General features: G+C 50.6%; 2 protein-coding genes across 2 annotated transcripts; both read left to right on the top strand.

The window, feature by feature from the left end:
• The first annotated feature begins 1,974 nt into the window (after positions 1-1,974).
• LOC134757068 (proline-rich protein 20E-like) lies at positions 1,975-4,994 on the top strand. Its single transcript, XM_063697661.1, has 3 exons — positions 1,975-2,193; positions 2,348-2,418; positions 3,436-4,994. The coding sequence occupies exons 2-3, from the start codon at positions 2,367-2,369 to the stop codon at positions 4,047-4,049; spliced, it is 666 nt and encodes a 221-aa protein (XP_063553731.1). The 5' UTR covers positions 1,975-2,193; positions 2,348-2,366; the 3' UTR covers positions 4,050-4,994.
• Positions 4,995-8,904: 3,910 nt separating this feature from the next.
• On the top strand, positions 8,905-10,587 carry LOC134757069 (proline-rich protein 20E-like). Its single transcript, XM_063697662.1, has 2 exons — positions 8,905-8,956; positions 9,974-10,587. Exons 1-2 carry the CDS (start codon positions 8,905-8,907, stop codon positions 10,585-10,587), a joined length of 666 nt encoding a protein of 221 aa, XP_063553732.1.
• Positions 10,588-10,877: the final 290 nt, after the last annotated feature.

Here is a 10,877-nt window from a genome sequence, read left to right on the forward strand (position 1 = left end):
ATAAGTGATTAAATAAACAAACATGTGGGGAGAATGGGAAAATCCTCCACACAGGAGAACTCCGCAGAGTTTAGGTAGCTATTCCCCTGCAAGGAGATAAAGCATAACTTCCCTTTTATTTAAGTATAGGCTACAGGTAGCGACTTCCAAACAGTACAGTAGAGAAAGAGGTGGGAAAATCACTTTATGGTGGAGAAACGTAATCAACACTGCCCCAGCCAGGTGACCAGGACTAATAGCAGCAGTGATAAGCCGGCTTGATGGTGTGTACTCTAGACAGGATGGGATGGGAGTGGCACTTTCCCGCTGCAATCTTCCTTACAAAAACGTATAATTCCAGTCAGATCATAAGGAATACATCACACGAACTTCAGGAGAGGACATCCCACAATACATCTGATCAGTATGCAAAGTGTCAAGGTCATCAAAAACAAGGCAAGTGTGAGAAACCGTCGCAGCCAAGGGGAACCGTGACGAATTGTACGGTGGTACCCTGGATGGGGTCTTGGGACAGAAAAGGTATGTGAGGCGAAAACATAGCAAAACCTCACTTCAACAAAAAATACAAACCCAAAAAATAATTGGCCCGGCACGGTGGCTTGCGCCTGGGGTCCCAGCTACTCGGGAGGTTGAGCGGGAAGGATGGCTTGAGCTGAGGACTTCCAAACAAGCCTGGGCACATAGCGAAACCTCGCCTCTCCAAAAAATCCCAAAATTATCCCGATGTGGTGGCGCTCACCTGTAGTCCAGCTACTCCGGAGGCTGAGACAGCAGAATCACTTGAACTGATTCTCCTATCTCAGCCCCCCAAGTAGCCGCAGCGAGCCGAGATGGCACCACTGCACTCCAGCCTGGGCTACAGAGCGAGAACCCGTCTCTGTAAAAAAACGAGGATGCAAACCGACCAAATAACCCACTGTGGGATCCCCTCCAGTGTCCTGCTGTGTTTCCTGCTGTCTTCCTCCACCCGTGTGTGCACCCACAGCAATAAAAGCCAGTGGTGGGGGTCTCACACGCATCTCCAGCCCCATCGCCATCGCGCTGAGCTCCACTCTTTTTACAAAAGGCCACTTGACATCCTCCCCTGGCAGTTCAAAAGCTCCTTCAACCAGATGTGCACAAGCCAAGCTCCTCCACTTCCCACTCAGAGCAGGTTCTCGGTCCACCTCCGCCTGAACGAACGGGCGGGCTACCAAGGCCGCAGTCTCTTCCTCAAGGGCTGTCCACACTGGGTCTCGCTTTCTCTTGGAAATTTCTCTCCCACCAGGGAACTTTCTCCTCCTCTACCTCCCTCGGTCTCAGTCTAACAGCACCCTGCGCCCAACCCCGAGGGCTGCAATAGCCTTCTTGCCTCTCCTGACTTATTCTGAGGACCCTGGGTTGGCGCTCCTTCACAGCCAGGCTGGTCGTTTCTGAAATGTTAACCCACTGCCCGACACCGTTCCACGGTTTTCCGCTGCCTTGGAACAAGACCAGCTCCTGCGCGGACCCTGCCTCCACGTCGCACCACCTCTGCGCCCGGACTTGGCCTCCCGTCCGTTCCCAGAATGTGCCGGGCTCCCTTCCAGTCCGGGCCTCAGCACACTTTCCTCACTCCCCTTCCTCTCTCCCTGCCTCTCCCAGCCCGGTGCAGGTTGACTAATTTCAAATTTTATGTTCCAGATTTCAGCCCAGATATCCCCCCTTTGGATGCTTTCCTTGACCATGCTCAGATCTAAGCTAATCACATCTTCCTGTCAGCCGCTTTCAGGGCACCGCACCTCACTGTGCTGACACCCAAAGCTCATTATGCATTTTCTTCCTCAATGATTAGATTAATCAATCCACCATTGACGTCTAGAAATGGCGGCATCTCAGAAGGGCCCCATTTGACTGGCAGGGGACTGGCCCAATGCGCCTCGCAAGCCCAGCCAGGCCCACCCCAGCCGGCCCCCCTCTGACGACGCCTGTCCCTTACGCGACTGCCTTGCTGCCATATAAGAGGGACCGCGCTCGGCCTCCAGCAGTCGGCTTTCTGCTGGGCTCGGAGCCAGAACCTGCTGCGTGCTCCCTCCAGACTCCCTGGCTGCGGCTGGACTACCTCAGAGCTACAGCGGTGAGGTGAACCTGTGGACACCTCCAACTCCTCGGGCCTCTCTTCGTCGAAGAGTCTCTTAATTTTCAGATCTCCGGAGCCAGCTGTAGGAAGATCAGGTGTGTGTCTGGGAGTCCCGGAGGGGTGGATAGATCTTGGGTGGGTGCAGTTGGGGACAGAATCCTCATTCCCCCAGAAAGGCCACGGCCATCCCCCTGCCTTGTCACCTCTGTCTTCCTAAATCCGTTCTTTCTCCCTTGTTTTTCTCCCCAGCCCCTCCCGCAGATTGCTCATGGAGGAGCCAAGGCCTTCGAAGCGACTTCGCTCCACGGCCCCTAATCAAGGTACATCAAACGCCTGCCACTCTCTTTTTAATTTCGCTTGTTCCCCAATTCTTCCCCAATTGTTTGAATTCAAACTCAATCAAGCATTCTCTGTTTCACCTTCTCATAGCCTGCCTCAACCTGGGCTGCTTGTTGTAAGTCAGCTCCCAGGTTCCACATCATCTGGGAAATTCCTTTCCCTCTTTCCAACTGTAATCCCATTTCCCAAATCTGAGATTTGCTGTTGTTGTCGCTGTTTTGTTCTGTTTAGTTTGTATTACTGTTTCTCCGTAGCAGAGCGAGTCCTCACGCTACATCTTGATCTATAATAAGCCAGTACTTCCACCTTGTTCTTTCCCGGAGGAGTTGGAATTTTACGGCTGTTGCCACATTGTTCTCCAAAACATTTCCCTTCATACACTGAGTGTCCTAAATCTTTTAATCTTGTCTAGTTTGACAGACGCATAACAACAAAGCATCCACTGAAAGGAAATTCTTTAACATCTTGCTTGTCTGAAACATCTTCCTTCTACCCTCCCAGATTCTTTAGTGTAACTTTGGTTGGACACGAAATTTTAGGTGGGAAATTCATTTCCCTTGAAATTTCGAAGACATTTTCTCTTACGTTCTAGACTCAACTGCTGCTTTTGAGATGTCTGATTTGTGAGACATGTGGAATCCTAGCCCTTTCCATGTGACTTTTCCTTTCTCTGTCTCCCGCTCTCTAGAATCTTTTAGAATCTTCTCTTTTCCCTCAGCACTCTGAAATTTTATGGTGAAATGTCTCAGTGACAACATACCTCTAATTCTCTTATATCTCATCCTTCTTTCCGTCACTTTAGATTTTTGCTTTGTTCTGTGGGAGATCTTCTCAACTTCCTTCTCCAATTTCCATGGAGAGTTTTGTTTCTTCTCTCACAATTTTAACTTCCAAAATCCCTCTTTTCTCTGAGTATTTATTTTTAAAAGTATCCTATAACTGCTTGATGGGTAAAATTCCTTCTATCTCTCTCTGCTCACGCTCTGCTTCTCTTTTAGCCTCAGGTGGGCCTCCTCCAGAGCCAGGCTGCTGTGTTGCGGACCCTGAAGACTCCGTGGAAGCAGATGGGCCCGCACAGCCAGCCCAACCCGCAAAACCCATCGCTTACGTGACACCCTTCAGATGGCAGACCCCGGCTCGCACAGAGTCACCCCGTCCTGCAGAGAGAGGCCGGCGCCGGGGAGGAAGCCGGCGGCCAGGGCGAGGCCGTGGCAGAAGGGCTGGGCCCCGCGGGGACGCTGGCCAGAGACAGGGGGCAGAACGCTTGACGGGACCGGATGTGCACATCCAACTGGACCACCATGGAGAGCCAGGCCACCAGGGGGAACCGGAAATCACGGAGACCGCAGCCTTCTCTCTTTCTGAAACAGGTCCTCTGCCTGGAACTGTGCAGGGAGGCCCTGGCCCCGACGTGGCGCAACCTGAGCTGGGGTTTCAGGAGCCGCCCACTGCTCCTGGGCCTCAGGCTGTTGCCTGGCAACCCGTGTTGACCCTCTATCCCTGCATCGGGTTTAGGGCTCTGGGTGACTCAGCTGTTTTACAAGTCATTCAAACCCCCCACGGCACCTATGTGCAAGGGGTCCCAGTGTTCCTCACCCACATTGCATATTGACCACTGTCTGCCACCCACGTTGTTCCCAGCCTCCCTTTCTTCCACCTGGACGTTCCCCCCAGCCCCAGTTCTGCTCCACTCCTCCCCCGACTGGACCTGAAGCCTGAGCTTCCCCTGAACTTAGAGTACACAACTTACAATATGCAAGCTGCTAAACCCCCTTTCTGTACAAGGCGATTGGAATGGAACTGTCATGTACAGTGAAAGTACACGTCACGTTTTTCAGCCAAGAAAAAGCCAACCCAGACAACCTGGAAGAAGTGGGATGCAGCAAGGATCAGGAAGCATGGAAAGTAGGAAACTGTATTCTTAAGTCCAGAGAAGTACGATTCTGGAAAAAGAATTGATGACCTAGAATGAAAACTCCAGAAGACACTCATATAGACATGTGCGGCATGCGAAAATTCAGAAGGAGCTAGAAGTTACTAAAGTTCTTGTCTAGTGCCTGGAGACGATAGAGTGGCTGAATATAAGAGCAATAAAACTCTAGACTGACACATTTTTAAGTCTCAATGTAGGTACCCTTTGGGAACCACTAAGTGAATTGGAATAGAAGGTAAAATTTCAAACCGATTGAGGACAAAGGGGATCAAAGGACATTTGATGAATCAGACAAAAGGTGTTGGGGTGGGTGGGGGGGTTAACGGAAACAAGGAGAGTGCGTGACTCACTGGAACCGCTAAATGAGGAATCAGTAATTTGACGGCAGTGTCCTTGGCTTCCTCCTGGCTTTAATGGGAATATTTTAAATGTTTCACCATTAACCAAGTCGTTTGCTGTAACTTTCTCATAGATGTTTAAGTTGAGTTAGTTCCCATCTTTTCAGAGTTTGATAAATGTTGCGTTACGAACTGTTGTATTTTGTATTATATTAAGTGGGCTCTTATTGGCTGGTTTTCACTCCTTTGTAAACGTCCAAATAAAATACAGACAACTTTTTACATCAAAGATTTTTCTCTCGTGTTTTCAATCCTTCTAAATAAACCTTTCTCTTCAGACTTATTTTATAGAACAGCTCTTTTACTAAAATTTCACAAATCGCAAATATAAAATGTGTTTACTAAAAGCAGAAAGGAAGGTAGAGAAAGGTCTCCAGTCTCTGTTCTCCATTCACATCGCATCTTTCCCCATAGTCACACAAGTCTACACCAACAAACGCATACATTAAGAGCATCGTTTGTGGCTCGCTTTCACAAACACCTGGCGTGCCATGTGCCAGGGGTCCCGCTGAAGTGACTATAAGGTCCAGGCAGGCAACAGAGGTGTGGTCAGGACCAGAGCCTCTGTGGGGTCCGTGCGTCTCCAAACTAGGAACAGGTGACTTCGTATTGAAGCATGGCATGGATCACAATGAGCACTGTGCAGTGGGAGCTGCTTCTTGGCTTGCCATTGGGGTCTGTCGTCCATAAGCCAGAAAGCCCCCTTGCAGTCATCCTACACACATGTGCCACTATCTCCTTGCTGTACATCTGTCTGGAAAGATGCACAGGTTTTACATTACGCGGGGGAGGGTCTGCTGATACGCTACTTCCAGGATATTTCTACCACCAGAATGCTTCATTAAACGTTTGTACGTGGAGTAAGACAGGGTCTCATTCAGTCATCCAGGCTGGAGTGCAGTGGTGCAATCACAGCTCACTGCAGCCTGCACCTCCTCAGCTCAGGTGACCCTCCAACATCAGGTTGCCAAGTAGCTCAGACTGCAGGCAGGCACCGAGACCCCTTGGTAATTCCTCCTGGTTTGTTGATTCATTCGTGTATTTATGCATTTTGAAACAGAGTCTCACTCTTTCACCCAGGCTGGAGCGCGGTGGCTTCGGCTCACTGAGAACTCCATTCCCGGGAGTGAAGCGATTCTCATGTCTCGCCCTAATAAAAAGGGAAAAATTAGCCAGGCATGGTGGTGGGCCGCTGTAGTCCCAGCTGCTCAGGAGGCTGAGGCGGGAGAATCCTTTGAACCCAGGAGGCGGAGGTTGCAGTGAGCCCAGATTGAGCCATTGCAGTGATCCGAGATCATGCTGTTGCCCTCCAGCCTGGGTGACAAGAGCAAAACTTTGTCTCATAATGGAAAAAAGAGAGAGAAAAGTCATCCCAGTAAGAAAGATCAAAGTTTGGAAGAGAAACTTCACAGAAGAATCTATGGGTTTGGTCAGTGAGCACACGCACTCCCAATAAGGATGAGAATACTCAAATAAGCGTGGAGCATCCTGTGGTGCCAGGGAGAAAGGAGCCGCCCAAAACCAAACAAAACCAAAAGCCACAGCGATGGGAGGTTGACAAAGGGACATGGAAGCCAACTAAAGGAGCTCCCGGTGGCCAAAGCTGGAAACATTGTGTAACAAAGTAGTTAACTAAATAATTACTAATTAAATAGTTAAGTAAAATATTTGACAAAATAATCAGTTCAATTATTGAATAATTCATCCCCTGAAGTATTGGAGTGTAAATCAAAGTATACAATAGGTGTCCATAAGTCCATACTGATATAAATAAGTGATTAAATAAACAAACATGTGGGGAGAATGGGAAAATCCTCCACACAGGAGAACTCCGCAGAGTTTAGGTAGCTATTCCCCTGCAAGGAGATAAAGCATAACTTCCCTTTTATTTAAGTATAGGCTACAGGTAGCGACTTCCAAACAGTACAGTAGAGAAAGAGGTGGGAAAATCACTTTATGGTGGAGAAACGTAATCAACACTGCCCCAGCCAGGTGACCAGGACTAATAGCAGCAGTGATAAGCCGGCTTGATGGTGTGTACTCTAGACAGGATGGGATGGGAGTGGCACTTTCCCGCTGCAATCTTCCTTACAAAAACGTATAATTCCAGTCAGATCATAAGGAATACATCACACGAACTTCAGGAGAGGACATCCCACAATACATCTGATCAGTATGCAAAGTGTCAAGGTCATCAAAAACAAGGCAAGTGTGAGAAACCGTCGCAGCCAAGGGGAACCGTGACGAATTGTACGGTGGTACCCTGGATGGGGTCTTGGGACACAAAAGGTATGTGAGGCGAAAACATAGCAAAACCTCACTTCAACAAAAAATACAAACCCAAAAAATAATTGGCCCGGCACGGTGGCTTGCGCCTGGGGTCCCAGCTACTCGGGAGGTTGAGCGGGAAGGATGGCTTGAGCTGAGGACTTCCAAACAAGCCTGGGCACATAGCGAAACCTCGCCTCTCCAAAAAATCCCAAAATTATCCCGATGTGGTGGCGCTCACCTGTAGTCCAGCTACTCCGGAGGCTGAGACAGCAGAATCACTTGAACTGATTCTCCTATCTCAGCCCCCCAAGTAGCCGCAGCGAGCCGAGATGGCACCACTGCACTCCAGCCTGGGCTACAGAGCGAGAACCCGTCTCTGTAAAAAAACGAGGATGCAAACCGACCAAATAACCCACTGTGGGATCCCCTCCAGTGTCCTGCTGTGTTTCCTGCTGTCTTCCTCCACCCGTGTGTGCACCCACAGCAATAAAAGCCAGTGGTGTGGGTCTCACACGCATCTCCAGCCCCATCGCCATCGCGCTGAGCTCCACTCTTTTTACAAAAGGCCACTTGACATCCTCCCCTGGCAGTTCAAAAGCTCCTTCAACCAGATGTGCACAAGCCAAGCTCCTCCACTTCCCACTCAGAGCAGGTTCTCGGTCCACCTCCGCCTGAACGAACGGGCGGGCTACCAAGGCCGCAGTCTCTTCCTCAAGGGCTGTCCACACTGGGTCTCGCTTTCTCTTGGAAATTTCTCTCCCACCAGGGAACTTTCTCCTCCTCTACCTCCCTCGGTCTCAGTCTAACAGCACCCTGCGCCCAACCCCGAGGGCTGCAATAGCCTTCTTGCCTCTCCTGACTTATTCTGCGGACCCTGGGTTGGCGCTCCTTCACAGCCAGGCTGGTCGTTTCTGAAATGTTAACCCACTGCCCGACACCGTTCCACGGTTTTCCGCTGCCTTGGAACAAGACCAGCTCCTGCGCGGACCCTGCCTCCACGTCGCACCACCTCTGCGCCCGGACTTGGCCTCCCGTCCATTCCCAGAATGTGCCGGGCTCCCTTCCAGTCCGGGCCTCAGCACACTTTCTTCACTCCCCTTCCTCTCTCCCTGCCTCTCCCAGCCCGGTGCAGGTTGACTAATTTCAAATTTTATGTTCCAGATTTCAGCCCAGATATCCCCCCTTTGGATGCTTTCCTTGACCATGCTCAGATCTAAGCTAATCACATCTTCCTGTCAGCCGCTTTCAGGGCACCGCACCTCACTGTGCTGACACCCAAAGCTCATTATGCATTTTCTTCCTCAATGATTAGATTAATCAATCCACCATTGACGTCTAGAAATGGCGGCATCTCAGAAGGGCCCCATTTGACTGGCAGGGGACTGGCCCAATGCGCCTCGCAAGCCCAGCCAGGCCCACCCCAGCCGGCCCCCCTCTGACGACGCCTGTCCCTTACGCGACTGCCTTGCTGCCATATAAGAGGGACCGCGCTCGGCCTCCAGCAGTCGGCTTTCTGCTGGGCTCGGAGCCAGAACCTGCTGCGTGCTCCCTCCAGACTCCCTGGCTGCGGCTGGACTACCTCAGAGCTACAGCGGTGAGGTGAACCTGTGGACACCTCCAACTCCTCGGGCCTCTCTTCGTCGAAGAGTCTCTTAATTTTCAGATCTGCGGAGCCAGCTGTAGGAAGATCAGGTGTGTGTCTGGGAGTCCCGGAGGGGTGGATAGATCTTGGGTGGGTGCAGTTGGGGACAGAATCCTCATTCCCCCAGAAAGGCCACGGCCATCCCCCTGCCTTGTCACCTCTGTCTTCCTAAATCCGTTCTTTCTCCCTTGTTTTTCTCCCCAGCCCCTCCCGCAGATTGCTCATGGAGGAGCCAAGGCCTTCGAAGCGACTTCGCTCCACGGCCCCTAATCAAGGTACATCAAACGCCTGCCACTCTCTTTTTAATTTCGCTTGTTCCCCAATTCTTCCCCAATTGTTTGAATTCAAACTCAATCAAGCATTCTCTGTTTCACCTTCTCATAGCCTGCCTCAACCTGGGCTGCTTGTTGTAAGTCAGCTCCCAGGTTCCACATCATCTGGGAAATTCCTTTCCCTCTTTCCAACTGTAATCCCATTTCCCAAATCTGAGATTTGCTGTTGTTGTCGCTGTTTTGTTCTGTTTAGTTTGTATTACTGTTTCTCCGTAGCAGAGCGAGTCCTCACGCTACATCTTGATCTATAATAAACCAGTACTTCCACCTTGTTCTTTCCCGGAGGAGTTGGAATTTTACGGCTGTTGCCACATTGTTCTCCAAAACATTTCCCTTCATACACTGAGTGTCCTAAATCTTTTAATCTTGTCTAGTTTGACAGACGCATAACAACAAAGCATCCACTGAAAGGAAATTCTTTAACATCTTGCTTGTCTGAAACATCTTCCTTCTACCCTCCCAGATTCTTTAGTGTAACTTTGGTTGGACACGAAATTTTAGGTGGGAAATTCATTTCCCTTGAAATTTCGAAGACATTTTCTCTTACGTTCTAGACTCAACTGCTGCTTTTGAGATGTCTGATTTGTGAGACATGTGGAATCCTAGCCCTTTCCATGTGACTTTTCCTTTCTCTGTCTCCCTCTCTCTAGAATCTTTTAGAATCTTCTCTTTTCCCTCAGCACTCTGAAATTTTATGGTGAAATGTCTCAGTGACAACATACCTCTAATTCTCTTATATCTCATCCTTCTTTCCGTCACTTTAGATTTTTGCTTTGTTCTGTGGGAGATCTTCTCAACTTCCTTCTCCAATTTCCATGGAGAGTTTTGTTTCTTCTCTCACAATTTTAACTTCCAAAATCCCTCTTTTCTCTGAGTATTTATTTTTAAAAGTATCCTATAACTGCTTGATGGGTAAAATTCCTTCTATCTCTCTCTGCTCACGCTCTGCTTCTCTTTTAGCCTCAGGTGGGCCTCCTCCAGAGCCAGGCTGCTGTGTTGCGGACCCTGAAGACTCCGTGGAAGCAGATGGGCCCGCACAGCCAGCCCAACCCGCAAAACCCGTCGCTTACGTGACACCCTCCAGATGGCAGACCCCGGCTCGCACAGAGTCACCCCGTCCTGCAGAGAGAGGCCGGCGCCGGGGAGGAAGCCGGCGGCCAGGGCGAGGCCGTGGCAGAAGGGCTGGGCCCCGCGGGGACGCTGGCCAGAGACAGGGGGCAGAACGCTTGACGGGACCGGACGTGCACATCCAACTGGACCACCATGGAGAGCCAGGCCACCAGGGGGAACCGGAAATCACGGAGACCGCAGCCTTCTCTCTTTCTGAAACTGGTCCTCTGCCTGGAACTGTGCAGGGAGGCCCTGGCCCCGACGTGGCGCAACCTGAGCTGGGGTTTCAGGAGCCGCCCACTGCTCCTGGGCCTCAGGCTGTTGCCTGGCAACCCGTGTTGACCCTCTATCCCTGCATCGGGTTTAGGGCTCTGGGTGACTCAGCTGTTTTACAAGTCATTCAAACCCCCCACGGCACCTATGTGCAAGGGGTCCCAGTGTTCCTCACCCACATTGCATATTGACCACTGTCTGCCACCCACGTTGTTCCCAGCCTCCCTTTCTTCCACCTGGACGTTCCCCCCAGCCCCAGTTCTGCTCCACTCCTCCCCCGACTGGACCTGAAGCCTGAGCTTCCCCTGAACTTAGAGTACACAACTTACAATATGCAAGCTGCTAAACCCCCTTTCTGTACAAGGCGATTGGAATGGAGCTGTCATGTACAGTGAAAGTACACGTCACGTTTTTCAGCCAAGAAAAAGCCAACCCAGACAACCTGGAAGAAGTGGGATGCAGCAACGATCAGGAAGCATGG

This window comes from Gorilla gorilla, chromosome 14 (genome assembly GCF_029281585.2).
Source record: "Gorilla gorilla gorilla isolate KB3781 chromosome 14, NHGRI_mGorGor1-v2.1_pri, whole genome shotgun sequence".
Classification (NCBI taxonomy): domain Eukaryota; kingdom Metazoa; phylum Chordata; class Mammalia; order Primates; family Hominidae; genus Gorilla; species Gorilla gorilla.

Coding starts and splice junctions, on each gene's coding strand:
- LOC134757068 (XM_063697661.1), top strand. CDS start 2,367: ATGGAGGAGCCAAGGCCTTCGAAGCGACTTCGCTCCACGGCCCCTAAT. Junction 2,419..3,435: donor CTCCACGGCCCCTAATCAAG/GTACATCAAACG, acceptor CTTCTCTTTTAG/CCTCAGGTGGGCCTCCTCCA.
- LOC134757069 (XM_063697662.1), top strand. CDS start 8,905: ATGGAGGAGCCAAGGCCTTCGAAGCGACTTCGCTCCACGGCCCCTAAT. Junction 8,957..9,973: donor CTCCACGGCCCCTAATCAAG/GTACATCAAACG, acceptor CTTCTCTTTTAG/CCTCAGGTGGGCCTCCTCCA.